We start from the raw sequence: 25,441 nt of genomic DNA on the forward strand, positions 1-25,441 counted from the left end.
TCTCCCTTTTCCCTTCTTTTTTCCTCCTTATTTCTTTTTCTCTCATTTTCTCTTCCTCTCTTTCTGACTCTCTCTTTGTCTCTATCTCTCTTTCCCCCTCTCTTCCTCACTCTCTCTTTCTTTCTTTCCCTAACATATATAAACAAACATTCCTGTGTACACACGATGATTCCCTCAGCAATGCCATTTCTGCATCTATTTAACAAAAAGGAAGCATTGACTTGTTAAAAGTCTCAGTACAAGAAATACTTGTGATTATATGCTTTAAGATTTCAAAGGCTACATGAATATATGATGCTGAAAAGACCAATAGAAATGGGAAAATATACTGTGATATTTTTCTAACAATGTGAGTGTCTAATTCTTAATGGTGTCCAAAGGAAGCCTAAACTTAGCTCTTGAAAATTTTGACATTTCTCTTCCCACTAAAGAGATTTTTGCATAGGAAATACATTTAAATTTCAAACACATTCAAATAGTAACTACACAGTATTTATTTGTGTTTAAAAGTTATGCACAAATATCTCAGTGCCAGGAAGTGATTACTCATCATTTGGACAAAATAACAATTTAGTTCCTTTAATATCTAGATCACAAAATAGGAAGAAAACTCATTAGAGAGCTGGGGGTGGGGAGTAGGGGACCAATATATGAAGTAATATAATTCTTGTCTAAAATTATTCTAAAGTTATTAAAGAAAATTTTTTTGAAAACGTATGGTAAAACTCTGAATTAGTTGATTTTTTTAAAAATTTCTTTATTCCCTCCTTCCTTCCTTTTGCTTAGAAAACAAGATTCAAGTACATTTAAATGCATCTGGAAGGTATCTTGGGGGGTAGTTCATTTTTAAAGGGGAAAAAACATTATATCATAAATAAAATCTCTGCTGTTTCAAATTTTCTTTAGGTCCTTATAAGGGTGACAGCAAAACTAGAAGAAAGAGCAATGAAAACCCCAATCCTCTTGTGTGATGGTATCCAATCCATCAGAGGATTATTTTCTGCATAACATTGTTGTGACATGGTCAATAATAACATACAGGAGAGGAAAATATGAAGAAGTTGTCTTGATGAGTATCTCTCAGTAACAAAATCCTCTAACCAAACCAGGGCCATATGCTACATAGAGCTTTTCTGAGAAGAGGATCAAAAATACAACTAAACAACCTAAAAGTTCAGCAAAGTCCTCTTCTGGGAAAGGCTTGCTAAGTGTGCTCTCACCAGTCTTTTAAGAATAGAATTTCGAAGCTGAAAGGAGCCTTAGAGATAACATCATCCAACCCTTCTTGTTTACAGATAAGAAAACTGAGGCAAAGAGAAATGAAGAGAATATCATGATCTGCAAAACATTTAAATTTCGTTGCGTGTTATCATCTAAAAGGATGTGGCTGGTGAATCCTTTTCGAAAAAACCAAAAAATCATCGGTAAGCTAAATACCCCCTGCCTGGTTTACCTACCATACAGTATTGCATTTCCAAAAATCAGTTTTTTTAAACATGGGTGTGTGTATGTGTGCTTATGTTAAGTCTGAATGCAGAATTTAGGTTAAAGGAGCATTAGGATCAGATGTTGCTCAAAAGCATAGCTATCTGTAACATGGTGATTTTAAAAGACTTTGTCATGTGAAACAAAGCGTGAGAAGATGGCTTCTGGAGAATATTGGAGCCAACCTAGAAACGGAAGGTCCTTTTCTATATTTCCATTTTTATTCGAAGAAGCATGGCAGTTTGTGCTGCTCCTGAGTTGGAAAACTTGCATACAACTCATATTGTTTAGGTTTGGTAGGTGGAGCTGGGAAGCAAGAATGAAGTGATTCTTGTTTCAAAGCCCATAAGGTCGTAGCCGGTACAGCAGACCCAGGACCAGAGACTATACATTTCTCTCCTCTGAGAGCTCCATGTTCCCTCGAAAAGCATTTCAAATGCATCTAAGCCAAATCGACCCATTCAGTTATTTCACTCTAATTGTTCCTGTCTCACTCGTTCATTACATGAGACATAAGGCTTTGGCTAAAGACTTATTTCACCATTATTTCCAGGTTCCCAAATAACAAGTATTTTGTGTTTAAGAACTTCAATATGCAATGTTACCTAAGACCTGAAGATTCCAAGTAAAGTAAATAATATTATGTATTCCAGAAACTGTAATCATGGTAACAATTGGGGGAAAGTTAGTTCTTTTTACTACTATTTACTATTTACTACTATTAATAATAATAATAACAGCGATGATTATAATATTAATGAAGAAAAGTCTTTCTCATCAAACCATGTCAAAATATTTTTGTCACCTCTCTGCATATAGTCCTGCCAACAGATATCCAATAAGACTATTGCAGTTTAAAATTTGATAGAAAGCTGCTAGGTGACAAGAGACCATCTCCCTTGATGCCAGTGAATTTCTAGCTATGAGCATGCTCAGAAACACAGGAGGCAGCCCTGGGGTTCACTATATCAGGGCTGCTTTCTGAGATATAAGGAGCATAAGTATAATAACTCAATTGGTTTACCCCATTGCTGTTATTCAGCTGTTATCCATCTCTGCAGCTTAAAATCGACTGCAATGTTATTTCTGCTCCATTTGGTCATCTTGTTAGATGTTAAAGGTAAGACTCCTACTTTCTCACTAATTTAAGTTTTAATGACTAGAATTCCAGAAGGCTGAATTTCTGAAAGAAAATAACATTCCTACTATTTATTCTATTTTACAGATGTATATGCGTATACATGTATACATTTGTAATGGCTTCTAGCAATCTCTATCCAGCAGAAAAAATAAATTTGCACTGTTATTACCATTAGTCACTATTTGTTTTGTCGTAAGGTTTTTTTTTCAGATGTGACAGATCTTCCATCAAAAATTGTCTTTGAAAGTAGCCAAAGTTGAAGGTGAAACATTTTTATAGTAGTACAGAATGAAGCAACTATTTTGAAAAGTCACTTTTTATTCTTTTTAAGATACGCCTTCTGAAGTATTGTATGACATTTAATAATCTAAGACTTAGTATGTTTCATAAAATTAGACCTTGTTCAATGACAAGGATATAAACCTTCTTTAATATTCATTTGGTATTTTTTCATTGTTCAAGAACTCTGAGTTACAAAGTTCACCACCAAATCTTAGAGTATATTTTTCACTAGCAATAGAGTTATTTTAAAATATAAATTTAAATCTATAAACTCAAGTTTATTTAGATAATTTTATTCTTTTAGTTTGTGGGAAATTAATTTTCCTTTGAAACAAATCAAACTATATAACTTTTCAAAAGCACTAACATTTCATTATGAGACAGAAAAAGGAACAAGCTTTCACACAGCCTATTTCACACACAAAAAAATGGAAAGAGACTCCTTTTTATAATGTGAAGATTATAGTTTTGTAAATAAGTAACTTGCTCATCCAAAGGCATAAAAGCTTTGGATTGCTGGTTAATTTGTTTGAATGTGTAGATTTTAATATACTATACTTAGTAGAGCCCCCTGACAAACCATCTTCTAGAGAACAAAGTTTAGGATGTATAGGGAGGGAAAAAGTCTTTCTGAGAAATAAAGTTTTGTACAAAATCACTGCATTTTAAGAAAAAAAAATTAAGAAAAGATCTAGTCTTAAAAATAAAATACTCCCAAAAATTATTTTAAAACTTTCAAAATGTAATTCGTTTATTTTAACCCAACTAAATTAAATATTAACCTAATTCTGTTTTGTATATCTCTAAGTAGATAAAATATATCAAGTCATCTATGAAATTATACAAGAAATTTGTAGGGAAGGAGTCTCCTTCTCTGATATAACCTCCCATAGCAAAAAGTTTATGCCCTTACCATCATTCAGTTTTCAATGACTTTTCAAGACTAGACAGTTTTATGGCCTGTACACAGATTCACAGGCCACTTCATAAACAAAATCTATAGTTTTAAGGAAACATTGTATCTGTATCTATTTAACACATGTATAACATATACATCTATATGTTCTATATAACGATTTGACTATTTGTTAACAAGATCACTATGGTATTACCTCAGATTTGAAATTATAAACTTAATCAGTTTTACTAAAATATCATAAAGATAAACACCATTTGGTTTACGGTCTGCTAAAAATGCTTTACAGTCTTCCTCGCAACGTTAACACCAAAAAGGGGTAGGGGAAGGTAGAGGTTTAAACAAGACACCGCAGCTTGCTTTTCTTTACAAGAAAATGTCAAAGTTTGTGCACATAATACTGGTATTCAAGTAAATACGGGGTGGTTTCTTTTTTCATTCCTCCTGACATATTTTTATTTCTGAATTTTGAATTTCAGTAGAACTAGAATACTACTTTAAATCCTAGTACTTTTCAAATGAAGACATAATATTTAGGATATTAAATCATTTCCCCAAAACTAAAGACATTTCATTGACAGCTCTAATGTTTGGTTTTTTATTTCATTTTGAGCTGACTCCACCCTCTTTTTAGAATAAAGACGTAATAGAAAGGTTTTCTTAAATTGGTTAGTTGTAGGGCTTGTCTTGGCCTCAGGATCAAAGGCCTATACAAAGAAGTGGATGAGAAAAGGTCTGATTGATCGATTTGCCTTGCAAAATACCCATGAGTGCTCAAGGCCCAAGCTGTTGGAAGTTTATAATATTAATTGTCAAAGAAACACCTTATTTAAGCCAAATGGATCAGTGTTTTAAAAAGAACTATTTGGTGATTGCAAGAAATCACTTATTCCCAATTTTGCTTAATGAAACTCTTATTTAAAAATTTTTTAGAGTAAATATGGGGAGAGTGTCCACAACCAGTAACCTAAGTTCTGTATTACTTGCTCAAAAAGTCACTGGAAAACTTCACATCGATGGTATTTAAAAGAATAATGATGCTTAGGGTCATTGCTTCTGATACAAGTAATTTGTCAACCTCTGGTAACTGTAGCCAGTAAGTAAATGCAGGGCCTGAGCCTGTTGAAAAGGCAGTAGTGTTTGACTGCCCCCTAATGGCCCACAGAGGATTAGGTTTTGACTTAGACTGTCAATATCAATGGTCGCTATGGCAGGGGACAAGATGTTCCCACTATATTTTAATTTCACACACTTCCTGCCACGCTGTTAGTAGCTGAAAAAATCAATTATGCTGGGAGCTAAGCGAATGGAAGGAAATAAACCAACATTATTGATTGCTAAAAAGCCTGCCTTCATGTCTCAGTGAGGGTCTGTGTGCTGCTGCTAATTGTCAATAAGCTAATATTAGGAGGATAGCTAGAATCTAAGTGGTAAAGTGACCAAGCAAGTGTTGCCTTTATTCCTGTAATTTGGAAATATTTCACATTGTTCTCAAAGTGTAAACATCATACAAGTCAGTTTGCTCACTTGATATGTGGCAACGAGCAAATTAATCCAAATGCTAGCGATAAGAGAAAGAAGCAGCAAGTTTGTAATCAAATGTACCCAAGGGCTAACTTCGTTGTCGTTTGCAGGTAAAATTGAAGTTTGTTTCCTCTGAAATGGGTTGGGTAGAGTGATTAGTTGCTACATTTTTTTTCCTATCAAAAGCATCACGGCTTGAAAATGGGGGTATGGATCATAAAAGGATTAATCCAGAGCTATATCCTAACTGTTGGCAAGATGTAAAAGGAAAAATACAGCATTCTGAGTTAATATAAAGGGGAGACCCAGGAAAAGCTAGGTCTATTTGTCCTGTAAATGTGTAACTAAAGAAGCTCATCAAGGACACTCCCTGGAACATCATTAAAACAGAAATCATTAAAATCTGAGAATAGGAATAGAGACTAGAGCTATAATTTCATTAGCAGAGGAAAATCTTGTGGGAGGTCCAACAGTGCAGGTCAACACCTTCTCTACAACCTAGAATCCTAGAAAGATGGTTATACACTCTCTCTTAAAAGCCAAGCTAAAATATGTTTAACCTCTTCCATGAACTCTTTCCTAATCATTCACTGTAATCACCTTTACCCTTAAACATCACATAGTATTTGTTTTCACCTTTCTGATATAGCACATATTAATTCCTTATATGCATTGTGGAAGGAGGAGATTAAGGGAGGCAGAGGGAGAGAGAGAGAAAAAGAAAGAGAGAAAGAGACAGAGAGAGAGAGAGAGAGAGAGAGAGAGAGAGAGAGAAGGAAGGAAGGAAGGAAGGAAGGAAAGAAAGAAAGGAAGGAAGGAAGGAAGGAAGGAAGGAAGGAAGGAAGGAAGAAAGAAAGAAAGAAAGAAAGAAAGAAAGAAAGAAAGAAAGAAAGAAAGAAAGAAAGAAAAAGGAAGGAGGAAAGAAAGAAAAAAGAAAGGAGGGAAAGGAAGAGAAAGAGAAAGAAAAGAGAGAGAAAAAGAAAGAAAAGTAGGGAGGGAGGGAGGAAAGGAAGGGAGGAAGGGAGAAGAGGAAAGAAAAAGAGAGAAAAAAGAAGAAAGAAAGAAAAGAGAGAGGAGAAGAGAAAGAGAAAGAAAAGAGAGAGAAAAAGAAAGGGAGGGAGGAAAGGAAGGAAGGAAGGAAAAGAAGAAGGGAGGAAGGGAGAAGGGGAGAGAAAAAGAGAGAGAAAGAAGGAAGGAAGGAAGCAGAGAAGAGAAAGAAAAGAGAGAGAAAAAGAAAGAAAAGTAGGGAGGGAGGAAAGAAAGGAAAGAAGGAAGGAAAAGAGGGAGGGAGGAAGGCAGAAGGGCAGAGAAAAAGAGAGAGAAAGAAGAAAGGAAGGAAGAAAGTGAAGGAGGAAGGAAGGAAAGAAGGAAGGAAGAGAGAAAGAGAAAAAAGAAACAAAGACAGAAAGAAACATAGAAAGGGAGAAAGAAATAAAGAAAGAGGGGGTGAAGGAAGGAAAGAAGGAAGAAGGGAAAGAAGGAAGGAAAGAAAGAAGGAAGGAAGGAAGAGAGAAACAAAGAAAGAAAGAATGAAGGAAAGAAAGGGAGAGAGAAATAAAGAAAGAAAGAAGGGGATGGAAGGAAAGAAGGAAGGAAGGAAGGAAGGAAGGAAAGAAAGAAGGAAGGAAGGAAGAGAGAAACAAAGAAAGAAAGAACAAAGGAAAGAAAGAAAGGGAGAGAGAAATAAAGAAAGAAAGAGGGGGATGGAAGGAAAGAAGGAAGGAAGGAAAGAAAGAAGGAAGGAAGGAAGAGAGAAACAAAGAAAGAATGAAGGAAAGAAAGAAAGGGGGAGCGAAATAAAGAAAGAAAGAGGGGGAAGGAAGGAAGGAAAGAATGAAGGAAAGAGAAAAAAAGATGCCTGGAGCACAGAGACAGGTTAAATGACTTGCCCAGAGTCACAAAAGTAGCATATGTTGGAGGGAGGATTTGAGACCAGGTCTTCCTTCTCTGTCCTGTCGGCTTCTCCATGCTTTGTGTTACTGCATCTGTTCAGAATCAATAAATATACAGGAAGAGCCTATATGTAATGATAATGATGATGACAAAGACTGTGATAACGATAATGATGATTCTTATTTCTATAGAACTTAAAGGCTTAGAAGCACTTTCCTCTGAGCAGGCAGGTAGAACAATAATTATGCCCATTTCAGTCTGTGATAAAGATGAGTGTAGTCAAATAAAATAATAACAACAACAATAATATTATAGCTAGCATTTATGTAGCACCTACTATGTGCCAAGCACTATGCTAAGTACTTTATATATATTGTCTAATTTGATCCTTACAACAACCTTGGGAGGTAGCTGCTATCATTATCTTCACTTTACAGTTAAGGAAACTGAGGCAAGTAGAAGCTAAATGACTTGCCCAAGATTATACTTTGGATTTTTAAAACTGGTTATAAGTACTATAATTAATTTAATACTCACATAACCATGCATTTTTAGTATTTTAAGCTTAGGGGGAAAACCCTTTAATGCTAGTTGAAGTCTACAAAACAATTGTGATCCATCAAGTTTCAATAGATCTAACTCCTGTCTTTTCCATTGCCCTTCTTTCCTCCTATGCTTACCTCTTCCCAACTAGCCTTCTAGTTGCAATTTCATTTATCTCTAATAGTTGCCTAATGTTCACAGGACTCACTTAACCATTTACCTCTTATTCAAATGGCTTCCTAACCGCTCTGCTGTTCAATTCTTAACCTTCCCAAATCCCATTTTGCCCACCTTCTTGGTTGCAAACAGAAGCATAGTAATTGTCCCTCTCCACTCCTCCCACCCTCCACCCCTTCTTGGCTTACCCCTCTCAACCTACCATCAGCACTGCCTTCCTCACTCTCTGATGTTTGCTGCTTTCTGTCTGACAAAAATCCCCTCTAATTTTAATTCTATGCTATTTTTATCTCTCGCATGCTTTTAAAATTGTTTTATTTACTTAATTTGCCAATTACATGTAAAATGTTTTAATCTTTTTCTTTTTATTTCATTAAATAGTTCCCAATGACATGTAAAAGAATTTTTAATGATCAGGTTTTTTTTTAAATGTGAGTTCCAAATTCTCTCACTTTTCTCTACTCTCCACCCTCTTTGAGAAGGCAGGTACTTAGATTTTGATTATACATGTGAGGTCATGCCAAATATATTTCTGTATTAGAGAAAGAACTGTGAAGTTTGAATACAGATCGAGGCGCACTACATGATCGCCTTTTTTTTGCTTCTCTTTTGTTTTTTTGGATTGGTTTTTTTTTTTGGTTCTGTTTCTTCTTTCTCATGATTCATTCCATTGGTCAAAATTCTTCTCCACGACTTGACTAGTGCATAAATTAATTCAATGCGAAGTTATACATGACAGTTATATGAGATTCCATGCCGTCTTGGGGAGGGAGGGGGGAGGGAGGGGAGAAAATCTGGAACTCAAAACTATGTAGAACCGTGTGTGGTAAACTAAAAATAAATAAAGAAATTTAAATATATATATATATTTCTGTATTAGCCATGTTGCAAAAGAAAGCACATAAAACATACAGCAATAAAAATAAAGTTTTTTTTTTAAGTATGCTTCAATTTGCATTCAGAGTTCATCAGCTCTCTCTCTGGAGAAGAAATATCATTTCTTAATCATGGGTTCTTTGGATCATTGTCTTTATCAGAGTAGCTAAGTCTTTCATAGTTGATCATCCTTACAATAATGCTGTTACTGTGTACAATATTCACCTGGTTCTACTCATTTCACTTTGCACAAGTTCATATAAGTTTTCCCAGGTTTTTTTCTGAACCCATTCCCTTCATCATTTCTTATAAAACAATAGTATTCCATCACAAACATATGCCACCTACTGATGTGCATCCCCTCAATTTCCAATTCTTTGCCACCACAAAAAAAGAGCTGCTGTAAATATTTGTGTACAAATAAGTCCTTTTCCCTATTCTATGATCTCTTTACAATTTACACCTAGTAGTAATATTGTTGAGTCAAAGGGTATGCACAGTTTTACAGCTGTAGTTCTAAATTGTTATACAGAATGGTTAGACTAGTTTACAACTCCACCAACAGTAAACTAGTGTCCCAATTTTTCCACATCCCCTCCCTCATTTGTCATTTTCCTTTTGTGTCATGTTACCATATGATAGGTGTGAGGAGGTATCTCAGAATTGTTTTAATTTGCATTTTTCTATTCAGCAGTGCTTTAGAGCATTTTTTCATGTGATTGTTAGCTCTGATTTCTTCTTCTGAAAACTGCCTTTTTACATCCTTTGATGATTTCTCAATTGGGTAATGATTTTTATTTTTATAAATTTGTCTCAGTTCCCTCTGCACTTGAGAAATGAGACTTTTATCAGAGAAATGTGCTATAAATTTTTTCATTTCCTGTTTTATTTCTAATTTTGGCTGCATTAGTTTTGTTTGTGCAAAAGCTTTTTAATTTCATGTAATCAAAATGATCTATTTTATCCATAAAAATATCTACTTTCCTATAATCTTCTCTATCTCTTATTTGGTCATAAATTTCCCTTTATCCAGAAACCTGACATGTTCATTTTTCCATGCTCCCATAATTTACTTAGACTATGACCTTTTATGTCTAAATCATTTATCCATTTTCACCTTATCTTGGTATATGGTGTGAAATGTTGGTCTATGACTAATTTCTGCCACTGCTTTCCAGTTTTCCCAGCAATTTTTGTCAAATGGAGAGTTCTTACCCCAAAAGCTTGGATCTTTGGGTTTATCAAACACTAGATTACTAAGATCACTTATTACTATGTTTTGTGTACCTAACATATTTCACTGATCTACCACTCCATTTCTTAGCCAGTACCATATTGTTTTGATGATTATTGCTTTGTAATATATTTCAAGACCCGGAACTGCTATACCACCTTCCTTGACATTCATTTTTATTGATTCCCTGGATATTCTTAACATTTTTTCTTCCAGATAAATTTTGTTACTATTTTTTCTAGCTCTATAAAATAATTCTTTGGTAGTTTGATTAATATGGCAGTGAATAAGTAAATTATTGTGCATGGAATTGTCATTTTTATTTTATTGACTGGGCCTATTCATGAGCAATTAATATTTCTTCAATTGTTTAGATCTGTCTTTATTTGTGTGAAGTGTTTTATAACTATGTTCATATAGTCCCTGGGTTTGTCTTGGCAAGTAGACTTCCAAGTATTATAATGTCTGCAGTTATTTTAAATGGAACTTTTCTTTTATCCTCTTGCTGCTGGGTTTTGTTGATATTATATAGAAATATACTATCTATGTGGGTTTATTTTATCTCTTACAGCTTTGCTAAAGTTGTTAATTTTCTCAACCAGTTTTTCAGTTGTTTCTCTAGGGTTTTTCTAAGTATGCCATCATATCATCTGCAAAGGGTGATAATTTTGTTTCCTCATTGTCTATTTTTATTCCTTCAATTTCTATTTCTTGTCTTATTGCAATAGCTAGCATTTCTAGTACAATGTTGAACAATAATGGTGATAATGGACATCCTTGCTTCACTCCTCATGTTATTGGGAAAGCTTCAAGTTTATCCCCATTGGAGATGATGCTTGTTATTGGTTTTAGATAAATACTACTTATCATTTTAAGAAAGACAACTCCATTGATTCCTGTGATTTCTAGTGTTTTTAATAGGAGTAAATGGGCATCTTTTTCAGATCTGTGATCTGTCTTCTGATTTTCAAGGTTTCCATTTCAGTGTTTAATAGGGGATTTTAATTTTTTCCTTTTTTTAGCTTTATTAGTTGCATGCCCAATTCTTTGATCTGCTCTTTCTCTCTTTTATTTATGTACCCATTAAGAAAAATAAATTTTTCTCTAAATACTTCTTTGGCTGCATCCCACAAATTTTGGAATGCTGTCTCAATGTTGTCATTTTCTTTAATAACATTATTGATCATTCCTATAATTTGTTCTTTGACCTACTCATTCTTTAGGATTAGGTGACCAAGTTTCCAATAAACTTATTCTATGTTTCCTTGGCCTTTTATTAAATGTAATTTATTACATTGTGGTCTGAAAAGGATTTATTCAATATTTCTGCTTTTCTGCATTTTGCTGTGAGGTTTTCATGCCCTAGTACATGGTAAATTTTTTCTGAAGGTACCAGCTGAGAAAAAGGTATACTCCTTTCTATTCCCATCCAGTTTTCTCCAGAGGTCTACCCTATGTAACTTAGCTAAAATTCCATTCATCTCCTTGACATTTTTAAAATTTATTTTATGGTTAGATTTATCTAGCTCTGAATGGGGAAAGTTGAGGTCTTCTACAAGTGTAGTTTTACTGTCTATTTCCTCTTCAAATTCTTTTAACTTTTCCTTTAAGAATTTTAAGTGCTATACCATTTGGTGTATATATGTTTAGTACCAATATTACTTCATTGTCTATGGTTCCTTTTAGCCTGATTAGTTTCCCTGTTTATGTCTTTTAATTAGTTCTACTTTTGCTTTGTCTAAGATCATGATTGCTACTCTTGCCTTTTTAACTTTAAGCATAATAGATACTGCTCCAGTCCCTTATTTTGACTGTGCATGTCTCTCTGTTTCAAGTGTGTTTATTGTAAACAACATATTGTTGGATTCTGGTTTTGAATCCATTATGCTATCTGCTTCCATTTTATGAATGAGATCATTCCATTCACATTCCCAGTTATGTTTACTAACTGTAAATTTCCCTCCATCCTATTTTCTTCTGTTTATCCTTCTCTCTCTCTCTTTTTATCTTATCCCTTCTCTAAAGTCTGTTTTGCTTCTGATTGATGCCTTCTTTTATCTGCCCTCCCTTTTATCACTCCCCACTTTCTTTCATGCTTTTCTCCTCCTACTTCCCTGTTAGGTAAGATCACTTTCTATTGCTGTGTGTTTTTTCCTTCTTTGAGGAAATTTAAATGTGAGCAAGGTTCAAGCATTGCCCATCTCTCTCTCTCTCTCTCTCTGTCTCTCTCTGTCTCTCTCTCATACACACACCAACACACACCATCTTCCCCTTCACTGTAAAAGCTCTTCTTGTGCAACTCTTTTATGTGAGATAATTCCCCCCATTCTTCCTCTCTCTTCTGCCTTCTCCTAGTGGATCCCTCTTTCTCACCTATCCATTTTTTAAAACTCATCCCAAAATAGACTAACTCCCACAACTTCTTTCTATGTATAGTCCTTTTAACTGCCCTAATAATGGTAAAGTTCTTAGAAGGTACATGTATCATCTTCCCATATAGAAACAGTTTAACTTTATTAGTACCTTATGATGATCTCTTTCATGTTTCCCTTTTTATGTTTCTCTTGAGTTTTGTATTAGAAAGTTAGTTCTGGTCTTTTCATCAGGAATGCTTGAAAGTCCTCTATTCCATTAAATATGCATTTTTCTCTGGAAGGATCATACTCAGTTTTGCTTGATAGGTTATTCTTGGTTTTAATCCCAGCTCTTTCACCTTCTGGAATTATATTTCAAACCCCCTGCTCCTTTAATGTGGTATCTACTAAATCTTGTGTGATCCTGACTGTGGCTCCATGGTTTTGGTAATGGTTTCTTGAAATATTTTCTCTTTGACCTAGGAGCTTTGGAATTTTGTTATAGTATTCCTGGGAGTTTTCATTTGGGGATCTCTTTCAGGTGGTGATTGGTATATTTTTTAATTTTCTATTTTATCCTCTGGTTCAAGGATATCTGGGCAGTTTTCTTTGAGAATTTCTTGAAATTTTATGTCTAGATACTTTCTTTGAACATGGCTTTCAGGTAATCCAATAATTCTTGAATTATCTCTCCTTGATATATTTTTCAAGTCTGTGCTTTTGCTAGGAGAGATTTCACACTTTTTCTATTTTTTCATTCTTTTGGTTTTGTTTGTTTTTTTTTCTTTCATTGACGGAGTCATTAGCTTCCACTTGCCCAATTCTAATTTTTAAGAAATTATTTTCTTTAGTGAGCTTTTACACCTCTTTTTCCATTTGGCCAATTCTGCTTTTAAGGAGGTATTTTCATCAGTGAATTTTTGTACATCTTTTCCCATTTGGCCAATTCTGTTTTTTAAGATGTTACTTTATTCAGTATTTTTGTGTCTCTTTTACCAAGCAGTTAACTGTCTTTTCATCTTTTTCTTCCTTTGTTTTCATTTCTTTGCCTAATTTTTCCTCTACCAATCTTATTTGATTTTGAAAATCATGTTTAGCTCTTCCAGGAATTCTCATTGTACATGTGTGCAATTCACATTTTTTTTTCCTTTGAGGCTTTGCTTGTAACTGTTTTGACTTCTTTGTCTTCTTCTGAGTTTGTGTCTTGATCTTTCCTGTCACCATAGCAACTTTTTACAGTCAGGTTCTTTTTCTGTTGTTTGCTCATTTTTCCATCCTATTTCTTCATTTGGAACTTTATGTAAATGTTGGGCTGGGGGCGGGGAGAGGGTGGAAGGGCACTCTCTCAAGCTTCAGGCTATTTTGCACTGCTATTTTCAGAGCTAATTCTAGAGGGTTGAAAGTTTTTTGGTACTTCTTAGGTCATGTGATCTGGAGAGAGGCATAGTCACTCCTCTCCTGTTCTGCACTCTGGTCCTCACTCTGTTCACTTGGGATTGCAACTGATACTGCTCCTCAAGGTCCCTGATCCCTTGGGACCAGAAATGATACTGCTCTAGACCAGCCACCAGCCCCACATTACAGCTCCTGAAACTGCTGCTTCTTCTGTCACCTCCACCTAGTCCTACCACTGGTGTTTCATCCACATGGTCTATAGGCCAGCCTCCATCCTCATATCACAGATCTCTCTTTCTAACCTTCTACATTATCTTGGGCTAAAAGAATGTCTCACTCTGACCCTTTGTTGATTCTGCCACTCTGGAATACATTTTAAAGTTGTTTAGAGGGGGACATTGTGGGGGTGCCTCAGCTGAGCACTTTCTTTACTTCACCATCTTGGTTCCACCCCCAGAAGTCCCTCGCACATACTTTTAATCTAACCTTCTCTCTACTCTGACTGACCTTGTCTATCGTCGGCACTTGTCCTTTACTTTGGTGTCTGCCACGTCACCTACTTCTCACTTCCTGGAGTCTCTTGTTCATCTAAAATAGCCTTTACTGCCCTACCTATTGCTCCTTCTTCCTTCTTGGCTTTCTCATTTCCAGGCTCTTCTTTGCTTCTCTCTGTGCTTTGCCCCTTATTTCCACCATTGCTGTTGATTCAATCTGCTGAGTTTATTAATGCACAGATCCTTTCTACAAATTTTCAACAGACTGAATCAAGGTGGTATTACATAGTTTTTGAGCTTTTCAACTGAAAGATTAATCCGGTAACAAACAGCAGTTCCAGAGGACTAATCTTTTGACAGATAAATGATGGATTAAAAGTGCAGAATAGGATATGACATACATGTTTGGACATGGCCAATGCAGGAATTTATCTTGCTTGACTGTACACATTTGATACAAGGATTTTGTTTTCCTTTCTTTCCCATTCATGGAGGGAGGGAGAGAGTTAAAATAAATGCTTGTTAATTAGAAAAAAATTAAGATCATTCCTATCATATATTGAGGTAGCAGAGAGGAGGGAAAAATCTCATTTATTGGAATGAGTACCCACAGTGATGGAGTATTGGAGTAAGCTAGATCCTTTTATAGACTCATGAAACTTTAGAATTGAAAGGGATCTCAGAGATTCTCTCCAAAATTTCAAAACCTGTAACAGGCAAGAAGGGACTTGGATTTGTAAGGGACCCTCTTTTGTCCTCTCAAATCCTACTACATAGGAAGACCTATGTAACCTATGCATGCAGAAGAAAAAGAAAAAAAAATATTATTGCTTCTCAGGCAATAATCTACATATTCTTAAAACTACAATCTCTAGCTTCTTCTCATGTGTTCATTCTCAATAGTCTAAGGCAGATGTTGCCAGGAAACGTAAAGGGTGCTGGGACAGAAGCCCAGTTGCTTTCAGCTTGTCATCAAATACTTGGAAAATCACTTTGAACAAATGTGTGCAGAATAATGCAGGAGAATAATTGTAGGATCGAAACCCAAATGTCACTGGGAGACTTTTGAATGTAAAACTCTGTCATCAGCAATGTGTTTGGCAATAATCAGATACAGATTATAGCAGAAGCTATCAGGACCACTGTTCTCTTCTTTCCCCCCCCCCCCATAGGCCTCCTACTTTTCCCAGTCATCAAGTTTCAATAACTGCTCTTCTTGACATCCACAGATGGTGCAATAGTGTAGGCAGCAAAATGTACTTTCCACAAAGAGATATTAGCTCTCACTCAGGGCTTAGGTCAGAAGGGGCTCTTGATAAAAACCCATTTGATAATAAGAGAGTAGACAAATTAGTGGGCTGCATACAGTGGCTGAACAAAGATAAAGAAGCCCCAATGGGTTTCATCACTGGGATAGGAATGTCAGCATTAGAAAAGTAAGTTAAGAAGGGCCCCTCCCTAGGGGGCCCTTTTTATTCCTGTAGGTTCCTGGTAAGCATGAAATAAATAGAAAAGACAGATAAGTAATTTGTCTATATAGCACCCAGTAGATTATGTTCATTAAAAGGAACAAGAGGAAATGAAATGTCATTTCATAATATTCTAGTCACCCAGTCTCAGATTCATTCTCTCAAAATTGTGACTATGTATGTAAAACAAGTGCTTTATGAACCTTGAAAGTACCATACAAATGCCAGTCATTATTGCTAATATTGATTGACCGTTTTGCTACCTTTGATAAATCACTAAAAAGATGCCATATTTCATCTTCAAAGCTCAGTGGATAATGCACTTAGAGTCTTAGAGTCAGGAAATTGCTGTTGTTTTTCAGTTGTTTCAGTCGTGTCCAATTCTCCATGACCTGATTAGGGATTTTTTTGGCAAAGATATTGGAGTGGTTTGCCATTTCCTTCTCCAGTTCATTTCACAAATGAGGAAATTGAGGCAAACATGGTTAAGTGACTTGCCCAGGGTCACCCAGCCAGCAGGTGTCCGAGGTCAGATTTGAACTCAAGAGGATGAGTCTTCCTGACTCCAGGCCTAGCACTCTATCTACCACCTAGCTTCCCCTAGAATGAGGAAGACCTGAGTTCAAATCCAGTCACAGATACTTACTAGTTGTGTGGCCCTGGGCAAGTCACTTAACAGCTTCCCTAATATAAAGCGGATCAAAATGGCACCTACATCCCAGAGCTGTTGAGAGAACCAAATGAGTTAATATTTGTAAAGCACTTAGCGCAGTGTCTGGCACATAGTAGTAGGTACATAATGAATTCCCTTCCCTCTCCCCTTCATCTGCAGCTGCCTGGCTATCCCAGTGGAAAATTAATTACTTGGATGGCTTAATTTTATTTATGATCAAAAATACTAATGTTCTCTCTGTTATTTCTTTAAATAACAATAATAATAGCTAGCTTAGCCTTTTAAGGCCTGAAAAGCAATTTACATTTGTTACCCCATTGAATCTTGTACCAGGCCAATACCAGGTCATATGCTGGACATGAACAAAGCCCAGGGAATGTCAGTCCTTTCCACATTGTATTGGGTTCTCCATTTACTTTCTATTTCTTTCTTTTTAGGCAGTCTGTCTACCCTCTTTTAAATGAAAATTAGGTACAACCATGTTGGAAATATGGGAGAGATTTCTCCTCTTTTTGATTGGGCAAGTACAACCATTATCTTCCCAAGTCACAAAAAAAGAAAACCCTGTCCCCGATTTCTCTGGTGGCCTGGAAAAATTAAGCCCATATTAGCCCCATTCCCATCTGCAACAGTAATAAAAAAACTTTTTATACTTTTTAAATAAAAGTCAGTTATCTCAAAAAGCTTATTAAAATAACCATAATACCTATGACAATACCCCTCCAACCTGGCTGCATCACTGAGGCAGCACCTAAGCCATATGTCTTCAGTGGTGGAAAGGGAGAGAAATGTTCTTCCCACCACATATATCCACAGAGGACTTCACCTTTTTAACATAAGGGCTCATCCATGTAAGTTACCCAAAGAATGCTTTGCATGAGAGCATGATTGTTCACCATGACATCAAGCATATACAGCAAAATATTTTCCTTGTATTATCTTGTTTGAGCCCTGATATAACCCCATGAGGTAGCCACTGTTCTTATAATATGCATTTTAGCAGTGAATGAACTGAGACTAGCCCAGATTCATATAGCCACCTTATAGATGTGTTACTTTATCTATAGATCTGTTGCTTTATCTCCTTTTTGAAATTATCTTGATTTTTAATTGAACTGTTTCTTAAAACAGTGATTTCCATAAATTTATAATCTACTGGGTAAAGTAATTCTTTCTTTTATTCACCCTGAAACTATTTCTCTCAAACTTGAAATTTTCCACCCTAGGCTTAAAACTCTGGCGTTGGGTAAACAAATCTGTGGTTACCCTATTCATATCCTTAATAATGTTATAAACAGAATGGAGTCCTGGTTTTTGTTTGTTCTCACAAAGGCATCCATTCATTTGATCCTTTCCGGGCTTGGAACTTTTTTTAGCTCACTCACTAGAGAACTTGATGTCTTTCTTGAGGTACAGGGGCCAGACCTCCTTCAGCATTCCTGGCTGGAAAAACAGATTATGGTTTCCCTTTCTCTTATGGCTTTGTCAATGGTCTGAAACCCCTTTCTAAGGTGGTATTTTTTCTAAATGCAATGTTGATGGATTAAAACTATCACTAGAAACAAGTCCAAGTGAGTGAAGACACACTCTAGAACTAATACTCCCTGTTTTCCTAAGCCTTGTGCGTCTCAATTCTGTAATTTAGTCTGGTGGTTCATTTGTCTTTTTTTTAATCTATCTACAGAATTCACACTGACTGAAGGCAGCTTAGTTGGCCCATTGTGCCAAAAGGGATTTTTCCCCTGTGGAAATCTTACAAAATGCTTACCTCGGGCTTTTCATTGTGATGGTGTGAATGACTGTGGAAATGGAGCTGATGAAGAAAACTGTGGTGAGTATCTGCCACTTAACATTATAGGTATATCTCACTAGAAGTGCTATTGAAAAGCCATGAGTGAATTGAATCGTATATTAAATAGGCAAGAAGGAGAGTACTAGGTATCATGTAGGGAGTCTCTTTGGAAAATGAGAACAGTAACCTCGTAATTGATTGGGTATGAAAAACTGTGTCTTTATGTATCTAGTTTCCATGAAGTAGGGGTATAATTATGTATAAATTATATAATTTTTTTTATTTTAAAAATGTGCATGTATTATGATATAGTATACATTTTTAATTTTAAAATGTGTTATTATAATTAGGCAGCTAGGTGTTATAGTGGATAGTGCCTTTCCTGGAATCAGGAAGAACCAGGGTCAGTTCTGACCTCTGATACTTACTAGCTGTGTGACCCTGGGCAAGTCACTTAACCCTTGTTTGCCTCAGTTTCCTCATCTGTAAAAGGAGCTGGAGGAGGAAATGGTAAATCACTCCAGTATCAAACTCCAAATGCGGTCAAGAAGAGATAAACATGACTAATCAACTAAACAACAACAAACGTATTATGTAAGAAGTGATGTTCAAGGACATTACATATGGGTTGTTATCTTAACCTTGGCCAGCATGCCACTATATATGTTATCTTTCCCTATTAGAAAGTAAGCTTGGTCAAGTCACTTAACCCCAATTGCCCTGCCCTTCCCTCCTCCAAAAAAAATTTGTTTTAAAAAGTAAGCTTCTTGAGAAGAAGAGATATCTTGCTTTTTAAATTTATATCCCTATACTTAACACAGTCTTTGGCATATAGTAAGCACTTAATAAATGCTTTTTTTACCACCACTTCCCTCCCTTCTTTCAGCCCCTCTCCCTTTTCTTTCCCTTTTCCCTTACTTCTTCCTTCCCTTCTAACCACCCCCTCCCTTTTTTTCCCCTTTCCCCTCCTACTGCTTATAGGACATTAGATTTCTATACCTATCTGAGTATGTTATTCCCTCCTTGAACCAAATCTGATGAGAGTAAAGTTCAAACAAAGCTCATCTCCTCTTCTTTCCCTCTACTGTAATGTTTTTGTGCCTCTTCATATGATGTAATTTACCCTTTTCTGCCTCCTCCTTTCTTCTTCTCCAATTACAATCCCTTTTCACCCCTTTATTAAGTTTTTTATCATAACAGTTAATTTATACCCATACCCTCTGTCTATGTATATCCCTTTTAAATACCTTAATAAAGATTCAATTCTCAAGATTTATAAATATCATCTTCCCATGTAGGAATGTAAACAGTTTGCCCTTATTGAATAACATGTTTGTTTGGTTTTTTTTCTTTCCTGTTTACCTTCTTATGCCTCTCTTGAGTCTTATATTTGAAGATCAAATTTTCCATTGAGCTCTGGTCTTTTCATCAGGAAGGTCTGGAAGTCTCCTATTTCATTGAACAACCATCTTCTTGCCTGAAAGATTATGCTCAGTTTTGCTAGGTAGTTGATCCTTCGTTGTAATCCAAGTTCCTTTGCCTTACAGAATATCATATTCTAAGCCCTCTAATCTTTTAATGTAGAAACTGCAAGGTCCTGCATGATCTTAAGTGTAGTGCCAGGATATTTGAATTGTTTCTTTCTGGCTGCTTGCAGTATTTTCTCCTTGACCTGATAATTCTGGAATTTGGCTACATTATTCCTTGGCATTTTCAATTTGGGATCTCTTTCAGGAGGTGATTGGTAGATTCTTTCGATGACTATTTTACCCTCTGGTTCTAGAGCCTCTGGTTAATTTTCCTTGATGGTTTCTTGGAAGATGTTGTCCAGGCTCTTTTTTCATCATGGCTTTTTGGTAGACCAATAATTCTTAAATTATCTCTCCTGGATCTATTTTCCAGGTCAGTTATTTTTCCAATGAGGTATTTTACATTTTTTTCTATTTTTTTAATTTTTTTTAAATTTTGTTTGACTGATTCTTGATGCCTCATAGAGTTATTAGCTTCTACTTCACCAATTCCAATGTTTAATGAGTTGTTTCCTTCAGTTAGCTTTTGTACCTCCTTTTCCATTTGGCCAATTTTACTTTTGAAGGAGTTGTTTCTTCAGTGATCTTATTTCCATTTTGTTGATTGTATTCAATTTTTCTTCTAACCCCTCTAATTTGACTTTTAAAATTCTTTTTGAGGTCTTCCAAGAAGGCTTTTTGGGATTGAGACCAGTTCATATTCCCCTTTAAGGTTTCAGATGTGGGTATAGTGACAATGCTGTCCTCTTCTAAATTTGTGTTTTGATCTTTCCTTTCCCCATAGTAAGGATCTATGGTCTTTGCTTTTCTAAGTGGCTTTTTGCTCATTGTGTTTGCCTTTTTCTTGGCTTTTAAAGTTGATCTCTGCTTCTGGGGCACAGAGGACTCTGTCCCACACTTCTTGAGCTGGGCGCTAGGGGCTTGGTTACTGGCCTTGTGTACTGGGGCCTCAGGTTCTGGCAGCTGGAAGCTGTATAATGCTGTAGCTTACCTGGTGCTGAGTTGAAGCTGGTGGTGATGGCTGGTGCGTGCCAAGGCCATATGAGGTCTTTCTGCATTTCCCATGGGTTACACTGAAGTTACTACATGAGGTGTGGGGGAAGGGTAGTCTGGCCACTGGTGGTCTCCTCCTCCCCAGGGACTGTACTAAAGCAAGTGTGGGTTCAGCCACTGGTAGACATCTGTCCATGGTGTAAGTGGTGTTTCTCTATACTGGTGTCTGCCGATTCCCCTGGCTGAGAGAAAACACTGGTGGGGTCCTGGTGTTGGCATTTGCTGGCTCCTCCACCCTGGGGCTTAGGATGCCCTACTGGTTTGCTGAGGTAGGGTTTGCTTGGATGCCTCCTGTCCTGTACTGGTTCCTTTCAGGCACAGCAAGAGGGACCTTTCCTGTTAATCCCCCTAGCCTCATAAGCTAAAAAATTGCTATACCCTGTCTTTCTGCTGGTTCCACTGTTCCAGGATTTTTTCTGGGGCAGCATTTTCTGCAGTTTTTCAAGATCAGTAAGGGAGAGTGAGAGCTACTTACTGCTTACTCCACCATCTTGGCTCCTAGAACTAATAAATGCTTTTTAAATCAACTAAGTCATTTATTTATTCAAATGCTAGCTATTCATTCACTCTATCCACAGTATTCTGACATGTTAAGCATGAATTTTTACCATCAATTAGTTCAGAAAATTAATTAGTATTATATCAGCTTTGTTGTCTGGTTTATAAAATGTCAACTTTACAAATTTTTATTGTCATAGGTATTACTGGGGGAAAACATATGTCTGATAAAACTGAGTTACAGGAAGCTGAAACATATAGTTTGGGTGTTTCCAGCTGTATTTTCAGTTTCATGTGAAAGTTCTTGCTTTCCTAGACTATAATTTGATAGAGGCAGGGCGGGGGTGGGGGGAGAGAGAGGTAGTTCTTAAGTTTCAGACTGAACATTAAAATGTTTGCCGTCAAGAATCAGTAATGAAGGACAGGTTGCAAATGGCTACCTGTGATTATCTATGATTGCTATGTATGATATACATTGACAGGTTTGCATCTATTGTACTACATTGAAAATACGTTTGTATCCATAAAGGCATTTCTTCCACTGACACAAATCATACCCCAGCTATGCCTTGGTAAAAAAAGTCTTTCTGAGTTACTTTGGTTAAAAAGAGTCATAAACCAGCCACTAGGCCTTGGCTTCAGGGGTTGGACCTTCTAGAACATGGCTGTGTCAACCTTTGGACAAGACATGCCAGTACTAGGTCCACTGGACTCTAGCGGAAGCGGAAGATAATTAGTATTTGTATATCACCTACTATGTGCCAGGTGCTATGCTAAACACTTTACAATTATCTCATTTGATCCTCACAATAACACTGTGAGGAAGGTGTTGTTATGATACCCCCTCTGCAATTAAAGAAACTAAGGCAAACAGGGCAAGCTAGGTGGTACAGTGGATAGAGTTTGGGGGCTGGAGTCAGGAAGACTCATCTTCATGACTTCAAATATCACCTTAGACACTTACTAGCTGTGTGACCCTGGGCAAGTCACTTAACCCTGTCTGCCTCAGTTACCTTTTCTGTAAAATGAGCTAGAGAAGAAAATGGCAAACCACTCCAGTATCCTTGCCAAGAAAACCCCAAATAGGCTCACAGAGAGCCAGAACTGGCTGAAATAACTCAACAACAACATTGCAGTTAAAGAAACTGAGGCAAACAGATTAAGTGATTTGTAGGAGGACCTACCTGCATATTTTTGAAATACAAATAGTAACAATTAGCCCATTTAATGTTTTCCTAATTCCTAGTTCCTCTTTACTTGATTTTACACTTTAATTAAAAGAATTTTATTTTTAAAAATCATTTAACTCACTTCATTACCAGTTTTAATGTAATTTTCATACTTATGTCTGTTTTATAATTGGATATCAGTTCTACTAGAAAGTTAATACAAGAGTTCATTACTCTTTTATAGGAGACAATAGTGGATGGGCCAGTATCTTTGACACAGTTCACGGAAATCCTAATAATATGGAATTATCACTGGAATGCTGTAAGTGGAATTGGTTAAAAGGTTCAGAGTTGTGACATTATAACCAAGATGGCAATTTGTGGGTGTGGGGGGGTGAGGGAGTGGGGTAGGGTGTGTGTGGTACATAGAAACATGTCTGAGGATTGGGATTTTACAGCTTGGTCACTTTGTTCCACATATGGATTTGCCTGGTGGGTGGTGAGGGGGTGAGGTTTTCATAAATCAACACATTTATTTTTTCTCACAAGGCAAGAAAAAGATAGGAGAAAGAAGATGAGTGTGTCATTCCACTGAAGTCATGTTTTGTGCATTAACAGGCTATCAGGGAGAAAAAGTAGGGTATTAACTAAGCACTACAGGGATTACAGATATTCTTTGTAGAAACATTCAGAACCCTTTTTATTGTGTGTGTGTGTGTGTGTGTGTGTATTTTTAATTATATAAAAAGTTATTCACTGCAAAAGACTAGCAGGTACTGAGGCTTAATAACCTCCAGAACTGGGAGCACACTTGCCCCCTCTACATACCCCCTCTTTGGTCCCCAGAAAGAGCGGGCTCAAACTTAAAGTAGTTGCTAGAAACATTTCCCCCATCTAGTTCACTTCTGTGTGGTACAGCTGCTGGAAGAATGTATTCCTTTATTTGTATCTCAGATGCCTGGTCTACTCATTACTGGGCTAGACAAGCAGGGTGATCCTCAGAGGTGGCTCATACAGATCTCAGTTCCTGCTGTTCTCAGTTCTACTTGCTAGGGGACTGTTAAAGGGTATTCTTAATGTTTGAAGCTGACAAGGTGTAATCTGGTCCATTCAACTCCAATACTCATTAGAGAAAGGAAAAGGAAGGAAAGAAGGGAAGGGGAGAGGAAGGGAGGAGGAAGAGCATGGTAGTGTCATATGCTTATTTCCACCATGCTGTAAGGTAGGGAGTTACAATTGCTTCTGTCACTGTGATCTTTCCCCCAACCGAACTCTTTTTCAAAAATGAAAAGTTGCTAACACCTGAAAGAATACTTATTCGATTAAAATTACATAACTGGAAATATTTTAAGCAAAGTGGGAGAGGCAGTATTTATTTTGACCAATAATAACATCTGGTCAAGTTCAAGTCCTCAACAGCCATGAATATAGAATACCAGTAGAATGTAACCACCTTCAAGGCTAATAATAATGTTTTTGTCTTTGTCTCCACAGACTTAGCATAGCATCTAACACATAGAAGACATTTAAATGCTTACTGAATTCAACATGTTCATATTTGCTTATCCAGAGACTTATCTTTAAATTCTTTAGTATGTAACATTTGACATGGCACTAAAAGCAAAGTGAGGTTTTGAAAGATGCTTTGAAATGTTTTTCTTGCTAATAAGAACTCATATTGATATAATGCTCTAATGCCCTACATACATTCTCTTCTTTGATCCTCACAACAACCCTCTCAGATTGGGTCCATTATTATTCCCATTTTATACATGAGGAAACCAAGGTTTGGAGAGATTAAGCTACTTACTCAAAGTCACATAGTTTGTATGCATCTATAGCCCAATTCTAACCCTGAAACAGAGGTTAGTGATTGACTGCTGCTAGGGATACTGTGATTTGGATTCACTGACAATATACAAAATTTTATTGCCAAAGAGACAATCAGTTTGTAGCCTTCGTGTTGTAATTAGGTCTAAGAGGTCATTTGTCATGCCCAGAAATATAAAATGAAAGAACTTCTAACTCTGCAAGTTCATCCATCAGTCACTTTTCTTTTTCTTTCTTTTTTTAAAAGATTGGGTTTTTCTACCTCAAAGTTGACTAGCAGGGAATCTTTGACCTGCTCCATTTCCAATTTGGGCTGCTTCTCTCCTCCTTAGGCAGCAACCTGATGGTCCCCTGTTCCCACGTTGGTACTGAACTTAGTATGGACACCCAATTGATTTAGGGTCTTGCACTCAAAACTCCTGAGCTCAAGCTTCTGCCAGCCTCGGCCTCCCTGCCTACAGTGTGCCCACCATGTCTGGCCAATTTGTCACTTAACAAATATTTAGTAAGCATCTGCTTGTGCAGCCACTTCAAACTTCCTTTTGTAGCACAATCCTTCTATCCAATGTTCTGTGCCACAGGAGGAACACATCCCTCTACCCTCAATAAGCTTATAGTCTAATTGAAGGGATGTCATGCACTGGCCTAAGGCACCGCAAGGACCCAGGGAGAGATGAGCATGCCAGCACAGGTCCTGTCAATAGACCAGAACCAGGCAAAATACACAGCCAGTAGGGCTAAATCTTCATAAATGCCAGAAGACAGGACACCCATATTTAATGTTAGGATCACATAATTTCAGAACCATAAGGGACCTAAGGAACCAGCTAGCCTGACCTCTCTCTGATCAAGAGTTAGGCAAGTGACAATTTTAATGGTTATCTGATTTACTCTCAGCTAGGTGAACCTAGGTCTACCAGATCAGGCCTAAGGAAGTAGCTCCTTGGCCAACGTTTCCCCGATGAACAAGACCTTTATCAAAGACAGCTCAAACCTACTCAGTTAGTCTTGTCCCTTGAGTCTGAAACCTCCAAGCCTAAAAAGGTTTTGACTAATTATAGCATGTATATTATACAATTATAGCCTTTGAATATGAATAGGCCTCCTCATCTAC

The 25,441-nt window shown here is 36.7% G+C and overlaps 1 protein-coding gene across 1 annotated transcript in view; it reads left to right on the top strand.

Moving 5' to 3' along the window:
* Positions 1-1,381: 1,381 nt before the first annotated feature.
* Positions 1,382-25,441, top strand: part of RXFP2 (relaxin family peptide receptor 2) — an 86,347-nt gene continuing 62,287 nt past the window's right edge. Inside the window, exons 1-3 of the mRNA XM_036744005.1 lie at positions 1,382-1,424; positions 18,141-18,287; positions 22,742-22,819. Of these exons, the coding sequence (XP_036599900.1) occupies positions 1,382-1,424; positions 18,141-18,287; positions 22,742-22,819 (268 nt within the window). The remainder of the gene's footprint in view (positions 1,425-18,140; positions 18,288-22,741; positions 22,820-25,441) is intronic.

The sequence above is a fragment of the Trichosurus vulpecula genome, chromosome 2, assembly GCF_011100635.1.
Source record: "Trichosurus vulpecula isolate mTriVul1 chromosome 2, mTriVul1.pri, whole genome shotgun sequence".
NCBI lineage: Eukaryota > Metazoa > Chordata > Mammalia > Diprotodontia > Phalangeridae > Trichosurus > Trichosurus vulpecula.